General features: G+C 40.1%; 2 protein-coding genes across 4 annotated transcripts in view; both read left to right on the top strand.

Annotated features, from left to right (window-relative positions):
• cmtm4 (CKLF-like MARVEL transmembrane domain containing 4) overlaps nt 1-21,947 on the top strand; it is a 36,851-nt gene that overhangs the window by 2,465 nt on the left and 12,439 nt on the right. The window contains exon 2 of the mRNA XM_040010779.1: nt 15,291-15,989. Coding sequence (XP_039866713.1) covers nt 15,804-15,989 — 186 coding nt within the window. The 5' untranslated portion in view covers nt 15,291-15,803. The remainder of the gene's footprint in view (nt 1-15,290; nt 15,990-21,947) is intronic.
• On the top strand, nt 718-11,728 carry dync1li2 (dynein, cytoplasmic 1, light intermediate chain 2). Of its 3 annotated transcripts, none has more exons than XM_040010778.1 (13): nt 718-861; nt 1,614-1,687; nt 2,118-2,234; nt 2,367-2,597; nt 6,197-6,360; nt 7,628-7,721; nt 7,876-8,011; nt 8,144-8,255; nt 8,378-8,437; nt 8,997-9,041; nt 9,165-9,282; nt 9,892-10,020; nt 10,809-11,728. In XM_040010778.1, the coding sequence occupies exons 1-13, from the start codon at nt 776-778 to the stop codon at nt 10,823-10,825; spliced, it is 1,383 nt and encodes a 460-aa protein (XP_039866712.1). In that variant the 5' UTR covers nt 718-775; the 3' UTR covers nt 10,826-11,728. The 3 variants fall into 3 exon arrangements, with proteins under 3 accessions (XP_039866712.1, XP_039866710.1, XP_039866711.1); XM_040010776.1 differs by having other exon boundaries at nt 10,804-11,728; XM_040010777.1 differs by lacking the exon at nt 718-861 and adding an exon at nt 1,025-1,479 and having other exon boundaries at nt 10,804-11,728.

Raw genomic sequence — 21,947 nt, 5'->3', positions numbered from 1 at the left:
TTAGTTAACTGGAATGCCCGTTTTCCACATCTAGTTTTATTTTTACATTTTGGTTAACCGTAATAACCTCGTGGTGAAGACGGATTTCTGAGCAATAGCATCATCTACTGGAGACCTGCTAAATACCACTATTGTTGGACACAAATGTATTTACAATAATGATAATAATGATAATAAAACCCTGATCAATCAAATAGTATAACTTATATTTTCACTTTTCACTTTAAAACTTCGGTAAAATCAGTAATACTTATATTTTTAAAATATACACTGCATTATGCATTATCATTATGGGTTTGTTGCTAAAAATGAGGAATTATAGGTTAAATTAACACCGAATAGTAAGTGTAAATGACAGAAACCAGTAAAATGTTTGCCCCGAGTCAATTATCGATATCACAATGTTCTCCATCAGCTGTTTAAAGAAAGAAAAAACTGCCATTACGTCACTTACTGGAACGTGGCCAGAAGGACAACTAGATATTTTGACCCCATGTCATTGCCATAAGACAGTGTGATCTGTGCAAACTTTTTTACACTCATATATATCAATAAAAGTTTTAGTTTATTCAATAAAGGCGGTCCTCATCAATAATACATATTAAACAAATGAATAAAAGCACATTACAATAAGTGAAATAGCAGAGGAGAAACACGGGGTTCCGGCGGACCGCGGCAGACGAAGAATGTAACGCACCCTTGGCCACTCGGATGAAGGCGGTGCTACTGGTGGCCAAGCAGCAGGGCCTTGCCTTTGTGGTTGTAGAAAGAGAAGATGGCTCCCGTTTTGGAGAAACAGCTCCCGGGCGCAGCTGGGACAGGAGAGAACAACAACGAAGAGGAAGAAGGGCAAACTCTTTGGCAAGTCCTGCTACTCTTTTAACGACTTCATGCTTCCGCAGGGCCTTCTCAGAACAGCACAGCCGCCATGGTTCTGCTTTGTCACTGCCGGTTTTTCCCTATCAAACACCGGCCCGGCTAGCACCAACGTTAGCACTAACTGAAGCTGAGCGGTCAGTCTGTTAGCAGATCAGCTAACATCAGCTAGCAGGTTTGCTGCTGCTCCTCCTGATGTTAAGCTAACACTGCCTTGTAGTTACCTAGCAGAGGAGTTTTACTAATACAGTGAACGTTAGACACTTTCCAGGGCGCCATTCAAATAACTAGTACATTGATAGTTTATGTCAAGATAAGAGCTAAATACTAGTTAGCGTCTTGATGCAGGATACAGTAAGCTAATAGTAACGTAAACGTTAGAAACCCGTTAACTTAAAGAGAAACGCAAAAAAAAAAAAAACATGATAGCGTCTTTAGATAATAGTTGCTCCTCTGTAAATTCATGGATTCAGGATTGAGCTACTTAATTCTGTTGTACCGGTCAATGGAAACGAATTATCATTTCCTGCTTCTGTGCTGTCTTGGAGTCATCACTGGACCGGCTCAAAGAGTCAAAAAGTGATCGTAATCAATGAAGTTAAGGTGTGTCCAACTAGTTACCGGTTAACAGTTTTGACACCACGTTTGACTGCTCTGAGATGAGGAGCTGCTGTCAGTCTGATCACAGTCAGTGTGACTTGTATATAAAAATCTACCTGTCTTTTTCTTATCTGTAGGTCCTCAATACTGAGTGAAGTTTCAACTAGATCGAGTTCAAAATTGCCTCCAGGAAAAAACATCCTGATATTTGGTGAGTATTGGTTACATGTGTGAAAATTGAAGTTTCTGTAGTTTATTTGTGCTGGTCAACCCTGAGAGGTAGAAGAGGGCAAAGCAGCTGCAAAATCTAATGATTGCACGTTCCTGAATTGCACTTTGAGCTGCTTTACCCCCACCCCGGGCTGAGGTTGAACTAAAGACAGACATAATAAACAGAAGAATATAGGGTATTCTTCTTGGGTGGGGTCATATTTATTCGAAACAGGCCCTCTGAAAATGTGAGAAATGCTGCTTCTCATCAGGCAGGTTTGTGTGAGAGAGTGTACATTGTGGAAAGCCTAGACATCCTTCTTGAAAGGAACGGAAATGCATTTGTGCATTTTTTATGTCATATAATTTGTTGTTTAAAAATAACACGAATATAATCTATTTATCTGTATTATGAATAAAATATTTTGCAGGTGAGGATGGTTCAGGAAAGACGACACTCATGGCCAAACTTCAAGGAGCTGAGCACAACAAGAAGGGGAGGGGACTGGAGTATCTGTACTTAAGTGTCCACGATGAGGACAGGGATGGTGAGATTCACTGATGAACCTTGAATGTGGTCTCTGTCATTAATCTGCAGGAACCTTTATAAAATAATTCCACCTTAAAACTGATTATTATTAGTGCTTGTGTTTAACTAGCATTTTACTTTCTTCTTGCAGACCTTACACGCTGTAATGTGTGGATCCTGGATGGGGACCTATACCACAAAGGCCTTCTTAAGTTTGCTGTTACTGCTCAGTCGCTACCTGACTGTCTAGCTGTGTTTGTTGTGGATATGTCACGACCTTGGACCATTATGGAGTCGCTGCAGAAGTGGGCCAGTGTCCTGCGCGACCATGTGGACAAGCTCAAGATTCCTCCTGAGAACATGAGAGAAATGGAGCAGAAGAGTAAGTTACATATACACCAATAATAAATGCATATACAGCAATAATAAATGCAAGGCTTGTATTTCGAACACCCCACCCCTACCTCACCCCCCCCCCCCCCCCCCCCCCCCACACCCACACACACACACACATACACTCTTGTTGATCTAGCTTTACATTCATACCTGCATTCATGCACGTAGCTTATAGAGTGAAAAACTAACGTCCCCTGAAACCTCAGCGTTAGAAATGTGTGCATTTTGGTCAAGTAGCTGGCATCGGTCATGGTTGAGCATTTCAAAAGACACATTCAGATTGTTAAAATATCAATAACTAGCATATCTCCAAATAGATCTCTGTTTTGTTGAAGCAGATCCACTTATTGAAATGGCGATTTGTTATAATCTGGTCATTTTCCTTCATATATCAAAATGCAAAAATCTCACTTGAACTGACTCTTTAAGGCGAAAACGTAAAGGAAAAAAACAAATGTGCCTAAAGCATCCCATGGTGGATGCAATGGTAGTGTTACATAATAACTGCTGGACTCCTTGCTGATTGGTTGCTGTATAGCATTGAAGGCAAGGACTGTATGTTATTACACTTTGCTGAGGTGGATTCCAGGTCATCATCAGAGAGGCCCATGATCCTCAGCTGTGTGCTCTTGCTGGAGGCAAGTTCTGCAGATCAATGACTGTGATGCACTCAGATGTTGTTCTCCTGTTAATTTTAGAATTGGGGCATCTCATGCTTATGAACGCTTCTTTTGTATTTGGAAAGATTGTTGGTATTCAGATAAGTTTATTTCAGCCTCCAGGGTTTGCTCAATGTTCTTGTCAGCTCCCAAACATTGCCTGCTGCTTTTGCTCTTAAAAGTGCCAAAAGAGATTGGACAGAGAAGTAAAACTGGTTATATGCTAGATGAGTTTGACAGCACAGGTTCAGAGAGATTGTCACTGTGTAACATGCCAACACAAGTAGCCCTGTCTGCAGAAAAACGTGTGAAAAAGAAAAGAGAAGCTGCTCAATAACTGATGACTAAAGCGCACTGAATTGCTTTCTGTCATTTTGTCCACTAATAATTGGTTTAATGACTTTCAGTTAGCCCACAAGTTTGCTTTCGCTTTGAGTAGTTGTATTGGAATAAAATTACAATTGGCTGATATAATGTAGCAGAAAGCTTTCCTACCTGGAATGTAGACCTCATACCCTGTGTGGATGGCTGTTTTGTGACTACTGTTGTTGGTGGTGGTGGTGTTGTGTTTACTATTTGGTCCGTTTTGGGTGACTGACTTGTTTGTCAGACTTCTCTTAACATTTCATTTTTGATGATCCCTGTCCAATTTAGCCAAGGCCTCTCAACGAAATAAAGGATCTTCTGGCATGTAAGCGATAATGTAAATAGCAGATGGTGAGGATTAGTCAGATTTTAAACGTGTGACCATGAGTGTTTGAGTGAGAGTCAGACCGACAGACTGGAAGTGTGTGAGTGGCTTTTGTCCAGGGAGTCTTGCAGTCATCTTGCATCATGGTTTCCTCCCCTTTTACAGCAGCGTCAGGGACAGGAAGGGACGTAACTCAAAATTCAGTGGGCTGGACGTTCTGACTCGTGCTCTGTTCTGCTGTAAATAAAGTAGGCTGGCTGCTGGAATCATCTCAAACCAAATAACAGGATAAACCTACTGCTTCTCTACCGCTCGTTGAATGGAAAACTATTTGCGTCCATGACTTCTGTTAGTAATAGGCTTGTTTATCTGCAGTTGCAGTAATTATGTTTTGAGGCAGTTTTTGTATATAATAAACAGTTGAAGAGCATTGTAGAAGTTCAGTTTGACTTAACAATAGCATCCAAGACCAAATGTTATTAGGTGAAATTAGTCTGGCCATAAGAGTACTTTATTTTTAGCTGAAGTTGAACTTTTACTGACATCAAGTGTATACCTTTGAATTTAGAAAGAATATATACTGATTGGTGCTTTTGCAGTACTTAAAATGTAGTACACACAAAGTATTTGAAAAGTCCTTAATGAAGACTGCTGATGCATTTTGACCTCACCTTTGTTTGTGGAACAGATAAGTAGGTCTTAGTGGGGCAAAGTCTGTCTCTTTAATGTTTTTATTTTAAAGTGACAGTCCACCAATCATCTCTCCTTTCAGCATTAAATGTTGCTGTTTTGAAATCACTGCAAAATTTTATGTTTCTGTACATGCTGCCCAAAGTAATATATTTTTTCTTTCCATTTACTTACAATATTCTCAGCCTTAATCAGTTGTACCAAATAACTTTTAAGTGTGTGTGTGTGTGTGTGTGTGTGTGTGTGTGTGTGTGTGTGTGTGTGTGTGTGTGTGTGTGCGTGTGCATGTCAAACAAAGGAAAGTTGAGACGCGGCTCACATTATCTCGGGTGTTGCATGCATGGTTGTCATAAAACTTGAAGCTGCCTTAATTCAGCCTTTTTTTGTCTTTCCTGTGTTCTGATAAAATCAAAATGTTTAGTATTGCTGTCTTTTATTTTATCTTATCTTATCTTATCTTATCTTATCTTATCTTATCTATGCCTTTAAAACTCAGACTTAAAAAAAACATTGTCTTTATATATGAAAGAATTAGGGGTTTGAGGCTTGAATCTATCTTTTCAAAGTCTTCCAGTATAGGCCAAGCATAATGTGAACAGCATTCATCATTGCTTTGACCAAGTGTGTGATCAGGTCTTTTTCAATAAATTTACTACATTTTGGAATGTTTGGATCCTTTGGTAGTCCCATTTGGCCTATGAACTTTTTGTGCATACGTACTGGATTTGTGCAGCTGTGCATCTTAAGAAGGGTTCTCGTAGCTTTTCAGACCAGTTCTCATCCCCTGTATAAAATTCTTTGCCTGAAAGTAAAGGGCTTGACTCTAAACACCAAGTCAATCTGGCTTTAGCTTTTGAGGAAATAGGCCATGGCTTCCTGCGTAAACCCCCACCCCACCCTTCACACTCCAGCTTTGTAAATGTCTGGACAGCTGGGATCAGCACAACAGGAAAATAAAGGATGTCTTTTTCTGTCTTTGAACAAGGCATGTTATTTAACTGGAAATGTAACATTGTAATTTTCTTTCTGTGATGCTACACAATGTATACACAGCAGTGACTACTTGTGTGAACATTTAAATTTAGACTGTCACTAGGCAGACATAGTCTTATCCTGATATACCACTAAGAAGCTTTATTTGTGTTGACTCTATGATCTAATCTGAGGAACACAGTTTGAGGCCTTGCACAACAATTAAAACTGTGCTATAAAACAAAGTTTATAGTGCTGAAGAAGCTGCAAGTGGCTCATTGCTCTTTCCAAAGTTACAAGCAAAGATAATGTGCACCTATAAAATGCTGTCAGTGCTACAGAGTCCCTGAGGTCAGACCACATTTGTCACCTTAGTGTTGTTTATATTTTAGGGCTTTTTTTGTCAGTGCTGAAGTGCTAGATGCCAGGCGAGGAGAATGGAAAGGAAAAAATAAAAACAGTGGGTCGAGACACTGAATACTGAACTAATTTTCTTTATTTCTATAGATCTGGAGCTTTGCGTTCACTAATACATTCAATTTACCCTTTTTTCCCCTTTATTTTGTCTTCTAGTGATAAAAGCCTTCCAAGAGTACACAGAACCAGAGGATGCCACCCCATCCTCCCCACAGAGACGAGCCCCAACAGCAGGAGAGGATGAGGACGTTGTGTTACCACTAGGGGAAAACACACTCACGCACAACCTGGGCATTCCAGTGCTAATAGTTTGCACAAAGGTAAAAACCTCTTAAACCTACCAGAATGTCACATTTGAAGCCGTTTACAAATGTTGCTATAAAAAGCTTTTTAGAAGTACTTGTTTCTGAGATGTAACAGAGCCAAAACTTGGAATCTTAATGATAATTAATCTTGGTAATGTATTACAACATTGTTGTTTCTTTTACTACACAAGAAGGAACAGCTGCTGGTCATCTAAAAAGCTACTTGTTGCGTCTGTGCCTCTACAGTTTCAGTTTTGGGAGTGAAACTTACCGTACAATCTATTTCCCCAGCGAGGCTTTGATTTCTGTTGAGGGCATGGATGCATTTCATTCAGGAGCTTCTTAACCTGCTGATAATTTAACTGTGTCCTCAGAAAAGTCCAAGGATACCTGTTTTAGGTTAAGCTATTTTGGACAATCTCTAGATAATGCCAGAAGCATCCTGTCCTTGGCTGCTGCCATGATTTTTGTTTGTAGCCACCTGTGTTCGTGATCTATAGATTTTCTAAACTGGCTTTTTGTATCACAGCCAGGAGATCAATAGCTCCTTCTATTTAGGACTGAGTCGTCTGCCATAAACAGGCAAAGGAAACCTTCTTTAACACCCTGATATCTGTTCTTCCAGCTGTTCTATGTGATTGAATTCCCACACTAGTGAGCATATTTGGCCTAAAATCCCATGTGGAGACCATCCCCACTGATGCATTTATCTGTGTTCTTACTTTTATGCTGTGCTTTGTGAGGCAGTATTTACTAATAAAAAGTTACCATTATACTTGCCTGTTAATCCTCTAGGCAAAGACGGGTGCTGAAAAGCACAAGGTAGCCATCAGCAGAGCTTCACATGCTAGCTGTGGCTGGAACATGGGGAATGTGCCTTTTTTTTTTTTTTTAAAAAATTTTATATTAATTAATTTTTTTTTATCATTGGGGCCTCTGAATAGCTCTTGTCAGAGGAAAAACTACTAAATCTGGATAAAATGTCTGTTCGATATCTCAAAGATATTTCAAAAGACTCAAAATGTCTTTTCTTCTCCAACCCACAACATCTCCAACTCTCAGAGAAAAGGTTATGAAACAAGAAGTTCGCCTACATTCACAGGAGTGTACCACTCTACTCTGCTCAGTTATCTGTCCCTCAGATATCTGTTATCGCAGATTAGACGGCTGGCCAAATGGTTGACTAACTTTAAAAACCAGTGTGTTATTTGGTTTTAATTGTCTGCCACTAAAATCTTCTATTTCTTTCCTTATATCAATAATTTTTGCTTCAATTCTTAAGTGTGATGCAGTCAGCGTACTAGAGAAGGAGCACGACTACAGAGACGAGCACTTCGACTTCATCCAATCCCACATCAGGCGATTTTGCTTACATTGTATCCTTGTTTTTAATGCATGTCTTTTTTTTTATTTAATTTTTTTTTTTTACTCTTGAGCTCTGCCATACCTTGAATTTCTGTATGTGGCTTAATATCAATTTACCATATATGACACTAACCCAACAACTGCTGCCTTAACTTAACTGAACAGATGGAGCAGGTCTGATCTATACCTCAGTCAAAGAGGAGAAGAACCTGGATCTGCTTTACAAATATATAGTACATAAACTGTATGACTTTCAGTTCGTCACACCTGCCTTAGTGGTGGAGAAGGATGCAGTGTTCATGTAAGTAAAACTAGTCAACCTTGTCCCAAATATTAAAACCTGTTTGTCATATTGTTAGCAAACAGTTTGTGCTGGCATCTGTCTTCAGATCTTTTTGAAAAACAATTTAAAAATCTTTTCCTTCTCTTTTAGTCCATCCGGATGGGATAACGAGAAGAAAATTGGTATTTTGCACGAAAACTTCACAACAGTCAGACCAGAAGATCCATTTGAAGATTTTATCACAAAGCCTCCAGTACGAAAGGTATAAAAATGCAAATATTGACCAAACGTAAAAGTTACAAAAATGCAGAAGTATTCCAGAGCTTTTTGCTCTGTTCTTCTCCTTTTTAATGGCATTCTTGTTTCCTTTGCTCTTCTTAACAGCTGGTTCATGACAAAGAGATAAATGCAGAGGATGAGCAGGTTTTCCTGATGAAGCAGCAGGTAGATGTGGCCTTCTCCCCATTTATCATGATTTCTGTCACCAGCCAGTGAGCTTGATATGCGTTTGTTTGTTGTTTTTTAGTTTCTGATTTTGATCTAAGCAGGATCTCAAAATCAGGGTCAAATATCTTTCACTGGTAAAAAAAAAAAAAAGGATCAGTCCTTTCTAACATATTTGCGGTGATCTGCTGCTTTCACTGTTAAACAGTGTTTTATACTGCAGCAGTGTTGATCTGAAACTGTCACATGATATGAAACATTACCCTCACTTCCTATTTTGTGAAAAAAAAAATAAACCAGGAAGACAATTTTAAAAAACATAACTGAAGTTGCAGGTTAGTATTGCCCAGTGCTTTAAGTTCCTTCTACTGCACTAAATGCCCCCTTTATTTATTAATTTGTCACAGTTTTCTTGCATACATTTGTCTTTGATATTTTCAGAATGAAAGAAGTTGTATCAAAATATGTTACCTGAAAATAAAGGATAGGGAAAACCTGTTGATATACTAGTAATATAACAGAAATTGCATCTAACTCAAGCTTTTCTTTTCTTTTTTAGTCTTTATTAGCAAAGCAGCCAGCCACACCAACAAGAGGAGCAACGGTAAGTTTCTTAAGGTTCCTCAAATGTGAAATTTAATTCTTTTTTTCTTTTTTTTCTCTGGATAGAAAAACGTGAGGTGCTTTTGTTTGTGGCCACGCTTTTATTCTGGTTCCTGTGTTTTAGGAGTCTCCAGGACGGACAGCCTCAGGGTCTCCACGGCCTGCAGGCCGTGCCGGACAGACAGCCGTAGCCAGTGGCTCACCAATGACCTCTGTCAAGAAGCCTGACCCAAACATGAAACGTATGTTTGAAAGGAATACAATTTCAAATGTCAATTAATGAGAATCACACTTTACATTCCAGTACACCCTAATTTCTGATGTTTTGTTATGTAGACTCACTTTTGAGATAGAAAGGGTATTAAAGATTCTCTTTTGTCATCCATATTATTTGAAATCAAAGAAAAAGAACAGATTTTCACTTATGTTTTTGCTGTATGAACATTGAGCAAGTTGTGAAGTACTGCCCTCTAGAGGTAACACTACAAGAATTCCCACAATGGTGGAACTGTGCAGGTCACAGATTTCCCATTATTATATATACAGTCAGGGTTTAGTGTATTCTAATTTTTTAATGTCAGTCTATTAACTATATTGAATAGTTTTTTTTCTTGGTTTGTAGGAACATAACTCTTTCAAAATAAAATATTGTAGAATATTTTGTTTGAAAAGAAAGATAAATAGTTCCCATATTGGTGCCAAACACCACTCAGTGATGGGCAGTGAGGAGCTTTTGTCTTCAATTACACAAGAAAGACTTATTTTGGGGGGAAAAACAAAGTGGATTATATGTGTATATTTATAAACAAGTTCCCTTACCACCACCACCCCCTCTCTCATTTCTCCTACAGCGGGAGCTGCCAATGAGGGAGTGCTGGCTAACTTCTTCAACAGTCTGTTGAGTAAAAAGACTGGAGCCCCCGGGAGCCCAGGAGCTGGAGCAGTGGGAGCTGGAGTGCAAGGCTCTGCCAAGAAAACAGGTACAACCTCTAATTCCAGTGCTTTCACCTCTGATCTCAGTGAAAAACAGAAGTTGCCGATTATTTAACCCCTTCTCTCTCATAGGTTAGCAGTTGATCTCTTACCAAAGCAGTAAGGATTATAGGATGCTGTGTGTTACAGAGTGCGTGCACTCTAAATTACAAACACTTGTTAGAGACTGTGGACCATTTTGCTGTCTGGAGATTTATCTCTACAGCCTGAGTGAGAAGGTTAAAGCAGGAGAAAAAAGTTGTCCTTAGACTGAACTTCTGACAGCTGAGGAAACTTGTGGCAGGCCTGTATTGATCATCCCACCCATCATAACTGCATCTCACTCACACCATACCTTGTCCTGCCGCTTTTGAGCTCTATTAATTAATCTTTTTTTTAACTTAAGTAACATTTTTTTCTTTGTTATATTAAATGTAACAAAGTCAAATATTGGCTGTGCGATAGCTTGATTGTACCCCGTGAAACATGAGAGAAATGATTGCATAACTCATCTCTGCCTGAGAACACTAACATGTACTCTTTGTTCCAGCGCTGAGCAGTGTTAACATCTCTGCAACAGGATAATGCATGTTCCTTTTGTCTGATGATTAGTTTTGCATGTGTGCGTGTTAACTGTGGCAGCAAGCCACCAACCTCCAGCATGGGAACGCATCACCATTCAAACCCCATCCATCCATCCATCTGCTTGCCATAGAAAGCTGTTTTTATGAGCAGGCGCAGAAGCTACAGGAGATTACTTTTGGGCTTTGTCTCCTGTCTTTTTTTCCAAGGGCAGAAGCCGGGTTTGACTGATGTCCAGGCTGAGTTGGACCGGATGACTCGCAAGCAAGACTCCATGGTTTCAGCTAACAACATACCACCGCAGACAGAGAACGAAGCGTGAAGGCAACAAAAACAGCTGCATCGTCCACTTAATACTCTGGAAAAATATATGTACATGTGAGCATAAAAAAACAAAACAAAAAAAAATTGACCAAATTCCTAACGCCTGTATCAGTCAGCACACAGTGGTTTCACTGAATGAGATTCAAAGGCTATCAGAAGGTTGGAGAGGGAGTGGAGATGAGAAGAGAAAGAGAACATAAATGGAGGTATTAATGAAATAAGTGCTGAAGGCTTGGCTTTTTCTATCCTCTCTTCCACTGTAAATGTTATTTTGTAAGTTTAGGGAAATGTGTGCACACTCCCTGGCAGTCAGCCTGACCTGCTGGGCTGAAGGCCCCCCAGATTCTGGGCTCATACACTCTACTCATAGGTTTAAGAGTGGCAATATACTGGTTCCTCTGGTTTCGCTTGTCATACTGAAGGAATTTGGTTGCATTTGGAAAAGTATTTAAATATATTCATTAATAAATTCAAATACTTGCAAGCATATGTAATATTTACAAAACAATGTTGGATATGATACTGATGTATTTATACAAACCTCCTCCTTTTTATTTCATGTTGTGCACCATTTATCGGTTTAAAGAAAAGGCTCATCGTAACATGTAAAAATGCCACTGACACCATGACACTAATATGACATGTTCAGTTAGCGGATAGCATATCAGTCGCCCTAGTCATCTCGAAGGATTCTGTAAATATGAATACAAAAAAAAATTATTCAGGTTAACTTGATTTTGTATAAAGCGCTTTTTTTTGTCCAAATTCTTAAAATAGCTTCTTTGAATAAAATGGTTTGACAAGAAGTTAGAGGTCGCAGCAGAATTGCTTCTTTAGCTACAGGTGGGTATATTTGGGGGAGGGGATGGGGCAGCATCTTTCCTACTATAACTCCTAAGTGCCTCGCACAGTTAGCTGTTTGTGTCATAGTAGAGGTGCTTGTCTGCGCAGGAGGAAACGCACTTGTAGCACCATCGGTTCAAAGGTTTTTATCAATTTCTCGTCATCCAAATAATTTATTTCGTTTTACTTTTTTTTTTTTTTTTTTTTTTAAATGTACAACAAGCCTGTGGTCTCTTCTATTCTTCAGAAATACGATTTCTGTGGCCTAGTTCATAATGTTTATAGATTGAATGCCTTCATAAAAACTGTAAGGCTGCTGATACTGAGAAGGAACCACACGATGGAACCTTTGGGTCCCCCAGACTTACTGTGGTTGAAACCACTCATTTGCAGCCAAAGCACAAAGGCACACACACAAAATTATCTGCTGTGGTTTGAACAAAATGAGATTTTCTAACATTCAGTGTTAGACACCACTGTCGTCCTCTGGTTTCACATGTTTTGCTCTCGCTGTGTTTTGCATGTCAGTTTAAACATTCCCAGTTTCTACGTGAAGTAGCTGTAGAAGCTCATCCCTGTAGAAAACCTGTTGTTGTTTTGGTTTGGGGTTTTTGTTTTGTTTTGTTTTTCAGATCAGGTCTTTTGTTTTTTCCTTCCCTTTTTAGTGCCCATTTAAGATGACAACCTTTGCCTTCAATGTACAGCTAACAGTTTATCACAACAGGCACCCTGCCTTCACGGGAAAGCTCCTAATTAATTTGTGTGTCCTTAAAGGGTTGCTTAAATGTCTTGTGTCATTTCTATGCTTTTTTTTTTTTTTTTTTTTATCAAAAATTATACTGTACCATATCAAATTGTCTGTATAATATTTATGGTTTCATGATACCATAATCAAAATGAAATGTACATTTTCATTCTTAAATCTCTATACAAGGCCCTACTTAATCCCATGGATGGTGTATTTCAGTAACTTTTGCAGAATGAATGGCAAGTGATAGGAGAGCAGCTATTTGCTACAAATAGCCAAAAAAGAAAAATGAAAACTGGAGTGAATTGGAACAGAACCAAAGATGCATATTATCTGCATTTGTAGTCATCCATAAGATTAACCAGCGGCCTTGTTTTGTTTGTTTCTTTTGTCCAACTCTTGCATAGAGCCCTTGCATTCCAAACCTCAGACTGGCCTATAACATTTTTTTTTAAGTAACACCCTGTAAAATGGTAGAAATGTCTTTCTCTATTAAGCCGTGTCTGGAGTTTCAGCAAACAGAAGGGGGGCATACCATAATTGTGTTTTGGCTGTTGAAACTGGTCTTTGAACACAGTCAGCAGGTTTTTTGTTCAAACATTCGCTCTGTAAGGGAAAAGCAGTGTACCGTCTGCTTCGTGCATTGTCACAGTGATTCAACACAGCAGTTCTGGGTTTACTTTGAACAAAATGAAGCTCTTATTGTTTTTACTTTGCTTTGTTTTTGTGACTGGTTGGGGGGGAAACGTGCACTCGAGGGCCCGTTGCCGACGTGGATGAAGCACAATTTCGGAACAGCCAGGAGCAGCACAGCCGCATTTTGGAATAAGCACTTTTCTTTGGACACTGTTGCTACAGCTGCAGATGCAGAGTGTGTCTTTTTCTTTTTGCCTTGCCTCATTTAAGAGTGAAACAAGATGTTAACATGCACAGAGAAAATGCCATTTTGCTGCTGAGGTTGTTAAATGGGCCCCTTGTGGTTAACTATGGAATAACACATTTCTGCTGGCAGTATTGTAACTAATACAAATCCTCTAACAATTGCTGCCAGTACAGCTTTCACTGTAGCTAAACTACGGATAAACCCCCATTTGTTTGCACATTTGGCATTTTTGGTCATGATTTGTCATTTTGTTTCAGAATACAGAGATTCGTCATATCACACTTATGTTTAAAAGAAGTTTGAACTGTAATTTGTCAACAATATGGCCACACTTGTTAAATTTGGCATTTAGCTGAGTGGAATGAAGTGCTCTCTTGCTGCTTGTGCTTGAAAGTTGGACTTGGATTACTTTTTGCTCCCAAGATGGATTTTTGTTTTCTTCTGCTACACAAATTCAGTGGAAAGCAACTTCCTCTTCTCATCCTAACTGAATTGCCTTCGACCACTATCGACAGTCTACATCTATACGAGACTATGAGCTTCTGCTTCCAGTCCTTTTGTATTCAGGATATCAAAACATTGTAAGCACATGGCTGGCTGCACTTTTGTGCCCTGGGATAATTCAGAAGCTTGATTGTATGTCTGTAACACCAATTCTGTAGCCTTCAAGCTGCCATGCGGATTCTAGCTTATTATGCCGACAAAGATAAGGAAAATGTTTATCAGACCCCTGGCTTCAATAAAACCAAGAATCCAAACTTTTGTTGGCTTCTGTGTGTGTGTGTGTGTGTGTGTGTGTGCGCGCGCGCGCGCGTGCGTGCGCGCGCGCGCGCAACATTTGATTAGAGTTGTGTGTGATTGAGAAAGCAACGGTTACAACTTTAAGTCACACACATCAACCTGTGAGATCTACATACCCCTAATCCTAACCCGATATTATAAGAATATGATTTTTTTTTTTTTTTTTTTTTTGGCATTGGAAAATTTTCTTTCTTGATCCTCGACAATAAGGGGACAAAAATAAATCAATATTTCAGATTTTATTTCGCTCATTTTTTTTTAAAGTGCTTCATTTATCTCTAAAACATATTGTGATAACTTCTCACCATGTTCAGGGTTACAACACATTTATACTGTAGTTGTAATTCAATGTATTACACCAGTCACGTGCATAGAGTGTCGGGTTTTTTTTTTTACGTTTTATTCCAAAGGTTATTTCCAGCATCTTTGGACTTCTGCAATTACCTAGGCAACCTTTAATGCTGCTTAGCGCCACGAGAGAGCAGTAAAGTACGGGGGTGGGGGGGGCTCTACAGCACAGCTTATGCCCCTGAAAAAAAATTAGGCCTACCCTTTCATTTGTTGAAGTTAGACTAACTTTACATATATGGTGCGATTTCTAACCTGCATTGACTTCTTTAAAAACTCGGTGAAACCAACCTGCTTTATACGCAGAGAATTGGCAACGTGTAATTTGAAATATGTCTGTATTTTGTATTAGACATGTTCACATATAAAACGTAAGAGGGAAAAAAAAGCTATGTGGATCATGATGGTGACATTCAGTGGGTTTTAAACTCCATATAAAGACAAGCAGCCATACACTGTAATCCCCTTGGGAAAATAGAAACCATGTCACCAGGCCTGGCTGGTGTTCAAATCCTGCACGGTCACACCGACGAATGTGAGTGTGTGAGAAGAGCTCGGTACTGTCGGCGTGGTTCCGGCTGGATTCGTTTTGCAGGCTGTTTGGGAGCACTTAAACCGGGCGCAGAGCCTACTCTGAAGAATGTGCAGTTTTCAGGAGGGCGGAGACAAGCCTGCTTTCCATCCACAGCGAGGGACAGCGGCGTCCGTACGCAGCCGTACTGCGCGCTGCTGCTGCTGCTGCTGTGGAGGCTGCATAATTAAGTTTACAACAGGAGACAGCGCGGATCTCTCTCGCTTCTTCTGGGCCACAATGGGTGAATGTTTTTCGGTCTCACAGCACGGCAGGCATTTTCCCCCGATCTGCCGAACTAACCGGAGTCGTCCGTGGTAAAGTGAGTGGCACAAGGACTCGAACAAGTGACCCACCTAACATAGTTCTAAGTGCGGCTGTTTTGGAGAGGCGCAACACTGGAACCGGGAGGAACCGCCTGGAGGTGGAGGGGGTGGCTGCACTGATCCTATACCAGTCCTGCACGCGATGTTAAAGAGCAACTACCGTTGCGGTTTCACCTCGGGGTGGCTACGAGAAGTGGACTGTCCGGTTTGTTTTCCCCATCTGCTCCCAGCTTGCGTGGAACAAAGTGTGCTCTCTGTCACATAAGCCGCGCAGTGAGGTAGATCCAGGAGGACTGGCAGGGTCGGTTTCCATTTGTCTCTCTCTCTCTTAAAAAAAAAAAAAGAGTTCAGCTTCTCCAGAAATCATGAGGACCACCGAAGAGACGGAGGGCTTTGACGGCGAGGCCTCCAACACTTCCATGATCTCCGGGGCCAGCAGTCCCTACCAGCCCACCACCGAGCCCGTCCATTCGCGGAACGTTTTTGGGGGGATAGTGTGCGACATGGAGTACCTCAAGTCATACTTGGGGATTTTAAAGGTGGTTGAAGTGGTAAGTCAAAGCATGGCGACATCGTTGCAGTAATACTCAGAGATGTACAGCCTTCCTTTAAGTGGCCAAGCTGTGACGCACCGTTGGTGCATAACTTCTACTGATCAGCAACTAACATGTGGAGGAAAACTCAACTTCCAGGGGGCAAAACACGATAAAGTGCAGCTATAGTTAAACTCGCTGTATGCTAAGCATTAATACTTTACTTATTATTTATGTGTAATAATAACCCCGAGGTTTTATTCTAAAGTTAGCCACACCGGTCCTGGCTTAACCTTCACTGCATCCCTACTAGAGGTCACTTCAACAGTATGCCCACCCCATGACTAGTGAATGTATAGAGGCGAGCTTGTTTTTGAATGGATAATGGCTCCTACATAATAGGGTACTATTCCAGGGGGATTTATAGTGTTTAATAATGTCTGCCATTTGCGATTCGCTTGCACTCCTTCAACGTCTTGATAACTTTTAGTTACCACTTGCATATTTGCAAGTAGTTCCATTTTTTCACTGTGTGGCTGTTTGCTGCTCCAGACCACTTAAACACGTGTGCAAATACGGCTGTACTCGGTGAGGCACCTGGGAAAACCTGTATGTGTTACCCATTCAGTTGCTGTTGAGGATAAAAAGTGTTATCACCAATTCTTTTCACGCTGTAGTCAGTGGAAAACACATTTCTGATGGAATTTTTGAATCAGTTCACCCAAACCAGATGTCTGAACTGGGATAAGAGGCAACAACAAAGCACAATGAAAGGGTCCCAAAGATCTGATAACTCACCAGAGGAGGAAACATCTATCAAACTGGGACCATTTCTCTTCTTCCTCTGCCAAGAAAAATTCACTACGGGGCTGCACTCATACACATGGAGTGTATCCCCAACAACACGGAGGAGAACAATGTATGTGGGAGGCAGTTTCTCTGCAATACTTTAAAAACTTATGCAGAAAAAGTTTTAAGGTTGTTTTTTTTTTTTTTTTTAGCTTGTGGGTGGCTGAGTGTCCCAGTGGTCTGAGAGAAGCTCACAGTCTGTTGCACACCTGTGATGTTTACCTGTATGTGGGAAGGAAGGCTAGGAATCCTTCTGTCATCAGCGTGGGAGAAGTTTGGAGCAGGCGGTAACTTAAAAGTATTAGATTTATAATCTTCACGCATTTCATAGCAAACCGGAAATGTTTGAGTGTTGCCTTAGACTTTGCTGGTTAATTAATTTCTTTTGGGTTTTTTTACTTTTAGCCACAGAGCCACATCCTCTGGCCAGACATAAGACACCATAAAATTACATTCTCCACCTGTGCAAACATCCAGGTGCTTGGTTTTGTGGTTTTAATGTAATTGCATATATGTATATATATATATATATATATATATATATATATATATATATATGTATATATATATATATATATATATATATATATATATATGATTCTGCTCCAGCAAAGTGAAAAATGCTATGTATCTTTTTTGGGAGGTGTGCCTGTAGATTACCTGAATAGCAGTTTCTTTCTCATTTAACAATTTAAGCCAAACTCCTTATGTCTTAAGTTTTGTCTAAACACAAGCATCTGTGCAAAGACTTTGCCCTAAAAATAATTCTAGATTTGTTTACAAAAATATCTGTGATACTTCAAAGTCTCATTTTGCTCTATTCCAGAAAAAGTACTTAGTTGTGATACCCCAAAATAGGCCAAGTCATGAATAGCGCATAAATAACCCATTAAAAAAATCAGTTGAGGTATTTGAAGTAGAATCTGTATTACAGGCATTGTGGGTACAAGAGAACAAGCGTCATCTCATATCTATTAATAATCTTCAGTTTGTACTTTAGACTTCAGAAGCGTGGGAGTACTTTTGCAGTTTCAGATAGCCACGTTTCTCCTCTGTGAACAAGGAGAGGACCAGTCAAAGTCATCCAAGTTTATATTCAGTACCTTAGAGGAGGCCTTGAGAGAAGAGGCCTTTAAAGGCATCCTGCCAAGCATTAATGGCTTCATCGGCTTTCATTTTTACTGCTCTCTCCTCTAATTGTTTCACTCTGTGCCAGCCAAGGAGCAGTGATGATCTTTCAGAGCTGGGAAAACAAGCAAAACAATGTGGAGGAGATGCACTGCAAAAGGGCATCATGTAGCAAATGGCAGCAGTCTACTGTCAGCAGTACACTCGATGCTCCAGTTTATGGTTGGGACGTCTGTATCGACTAGGTATTCATTCGTTATCTGCCATCTGTTTATTGGCAAGTAAGAATAGATTTGCTGACGGCAGCCTTTATCTGTTATGTCCAATCAACCTAAAGGGCTTTATAAGTGGAATCCTGTTTTATAAATTTGTTTGACTGAATTCTGTGTTAAACAGTTGAATAAATGGCTGAAAGACACTAAAGTAGTTGGGTTTAATCCCCTCAAACCTTCCTTTTTTCATACTTCCTTTTTTTCACAAATATGCATTTGCAAAATCTTTAAGGGGGCCAGTCACCTGTCATATCTTGGGTGAATTGATACATGTGATGCTGCTGCTGTTGGCCCTGCACTGAGCAGTACAAACTCTCAGTGGCATGTAACCTGATCGAGGTGCGCCCATCCTGACAGCAGGTTTGTCTTTGTCTCTTTGTGACCGGGTCAACAAAGTCCAGCTGATATTCACATCATGCACGTCGACATAGTGACAGGAATTTGATACCTTGTTGGGCCTTATAGTACACCTATCAATCACACTGTTTCCCAGCAAGGCTCATGCCTTCATGATAAATAACAGCTTTTCTGTTATGGTGTGTATCCCGCCCTTTTTTTAAAAGTAATACTCTTAACAAGTGGAGGTTAAATATTAAGGAGAGGTGTTCTTTCTCCAAATCTTGTGTAATGAAGTTACCATATGCTCCCAAATGTCAGCACACGCTTCCTTAACCGAGAGAGACGCCATGTGCTTTACTCTCGTGTGGTTGAAACACGACTTATTTGGATCTTGCAGGATGGCATAAAGACAACAGGAATGTTGTGCAGGCACGAGGGGAGACATGTATGCTGTTGCATATGTGCAGCAACACACTTTTCCTCTGGGGTGAAATTTAACCAGCATTCAGGGTAAATTTTCCATCTCATACCCGACTGTGAGCTCCTGCTAAAGCACATTCAATCTTTTGGGTCATTTTTAAGGTGTTTTTTTTGCATGACGTAGTACAGTGTGGAAGTCCTGCACATAGTGTTGCAAAGTTTCAACAATAAAGCCTCCCATTCTCCTCCTTTAATTATCTGTTCACAACAGATGGCGTATAAGAAGGGGATCGGCATCCAAGATGTCCTTAAGGCAACTAATAATGTGCTAAATCCTTGAGATAAGGACTTGTTTGCATGTAGGAGAAAGAAGGGAAAGAAAGCTGACACATTTGTTCCTGCACATACAATGCGTGATGAATAGACTGAACAAGAGAGAAGGTTGACGTATAATCAATACTTACAAAATTATCCAGCGTGGTGCTTGCAATTCTCCGCCTCCTCCCCTGTGACTGCCTGACACCTGCTACACAGGGGCATGGAGGAAGTAATATGCTTTCTTTGAGAGACATTACATCATCTCCCAGTGCAGTGCACTTCATTCCTGTTTGGGTGTGACCCTTTCAGTTGTGTTTCAGTCAAAGACAGGCTGCTATCCAGCTACACACTCTAATGAGGCTTCGGCAACTGCACACAATTCAACTGTTGTCCTAACGATAGTCTGCCCAGTCGACTTATTTTCTCTTCCTTTCGGTTTCCTGTGAGGTAATGTCACAGACAGAGATTTAAATGATCAGACTGGAGTTTGACAAACTGTGGAGGGTTTTCCCCTTATGCTTTACCAGTGCCAGTCATCCAACAGCTCTTCTCACTGAACAGGATAAACAGGGTTGAATAAATGATCGTTTTCTGAGATAAAATCTGCTAGACTTGCTCTTTGTTAGTTATGCTAGTGTAGAAACATACATGTTTGAGCATTTAGAAGTTTATTCTTTGCTTCTTTGTAACATAACACCCACCCACCAGGCCTGTCCGTGACACTGAATTAGATAAGCAGTTAAGAGGATGGATGGATGGATGGATGGATGGAGGGATGGGTGGCCAACAAGGTGTAGGAGTGTAGTGGTAGAGATAGTTCTTTTATTTCAGCTGCATCTCACTGATTAACCCACACTTAGATGAGTGTGTTTGTTCACTGTCAAGCTGGAAAATTAGGCCATTCCCAATGAGACATTTTCAAGATGGTTTTGCATGGTGAATGAAAATCTGATGGTGCTTTTCTGCGTTCATTCGTCCATCAGTTTTTAAAGATCTTTTAAAAGTTTTTAAAGATCTTTTAGATCTTTTTAAAGATCTAAACTCCAACCCCAAACCACGATAGAGCCTCCACTGTGTCTTACAGATGGCTGCAGACACTCACTGTTGTACCCCTTTTCTGACCCGTGCACTCGCCACTTTATAAGACCGGATGTTCAGGTCAGATCTCCTGCGTCCCTTCTTTAAGAATGGCTTTTTGACACTCATCCTTCCCCAGACCGGGACAGGGGCATCTCTCAGGTCGCGTGTCAGGTCTCTGTTGGATTTTTTCTGTTGTGTGTTTCCTAAGGATGTAACGTTCAGATACTAATACGGATACTGATACACTCCACATCATACTGAGATGCTGAGAGATACCAAATTGACAGGCTATCACAAAAGTGGCTAAAAATACAATTTAAAATAGGTTCTTTGCTAAGTGGTCTGTTATGTGTAGACACAGCACTGGTTCATCAGCTGGAGTAGGTAAACAAACAAACAACAACAACAAAATTCCTCCAAAAATGGAAATCCCAAGAGCCTGGCTCCTTGGAAGAAAAATAAATACGAGTTAGCTCAATACTCGTATAAACTACTGTACATGATGTTATTTTGATAAATGTTTTGTTTTAATGTAAAATGTAGTTAAAGGACAAATATCTGCTGTTAAAGTGATCATTTTTCTTTTGCAACAGAAGACACAGAGACAGTTGAGTAGCTAAAATAAGCCAGAGCCAAAGAAAAGGGGATGCTGTTTGTGCTTAAACTGCTTAGATTTGTTAGTAATGACAAGTAGTGAAATAAAAAAAATACCTGCCTCAAACTTGACCCAGTTTCTTCAGTAACTTTCTTTGAAAAGCAAAAAATGGTCTTACCTTTCAAGCTTTGCTACTTGAGCGCAGCTCCTTGTTTAATGTTTTAACAACTTGGACAAAAAGCCATTCCTGCATGGAATATTACAATAATCCGAAATCATCTTAACAGAAACTGTTTAGCACGAAAGTTAGTATTTATTTCTCCATGTTCAAATATGGGCTTTGTGATTCACAACCAACCCGCATACAGTAAATGAAGCACAGATCCTGCAAGCCATTGTGCTTCTTAGATCTTTTATGAATAGGTGTTGTTTGCTAAAACACAGATGCAAACAGTAGGCGACGGCTCTTATTATATCTCAATACATCAAAATTCATTTTTGCTTCAATGATGGAAAACCGTCCAGGCCAAGAGGCAGTAAAGCAGCACCAACTAACGATACTCAGCTATGCCGCTGCGCTTTGCTGCTGGGTTGATGCTTGCAAGCTGATGTTTTATCAGCTCAAAGGATATCTTCCAAGTAACACTGAGGAGTGGGAAGCTGTTTCTTGGCTAAGTTTTGTTTTTTTTGAGTGCATTTTGTTGAGCGTGGATGAGATGACTGTGTGTGAATTATTAGTCAAACAGATTGTGTTCAATCTATAAATTGCATATGTCTGATATGTGATTGCTGTTGTTTTGCATTAAATGGCCTTGAGTGAAGTTTCACTAACATTGTGTAGACTTTCAGGGGTAACATTTGTAAATGAAAGAAAGAAAAAAAAAAAAGTGTAAATGAAAGAGAAAGGAAAACTGGACTCTCTTATCACATCCTTCACGTCTGCTCATGCAAAACTGGCCTTTGCAGTTTGCATAA

This window comes from Simochromis diagramma, unplaced genomic scaffold (assembly GCF_900408965.1).
Source record: "Simochromis diagramma unplaced genomic scaffold, fSimDia1.1 OVJJ01000603.1, whole genome shotgun sequence".
NCBI lineage: Eukaryota > Metazoa > Chordata > Actinopteri > Cichliformes > Cichlidae > Simochromis > Simochromis diagramma.
Note: the sequence above shows the minus strand (reverse complement) of the source record. Positions and strands in the feature narration are given on the sequence as shown.

Coding starts and splice junctions, on each gene's coding strand:
- dync1li2 (XM_040010776.1), top strand. CDS start 776: ATGGCTCCCGTTTTGGAGAAACAGCTCCCGGGCGCAGCTGGGACAGGA. Junction 6,361..7,627: donor TGCTAATAGTTTGCACAAAG/GTAAAAACCTCT, acceptor TCAATTCTTAAG/TGTGATGCAGTCAGCGTACT. Junction 10,021..10,803: donor AGGCTCTGCCAAGAAAACAG/GTACAACCTCTA, acceptor TTTTTTTCCAAG/GGCAGAAGCCGGGTTTGACT.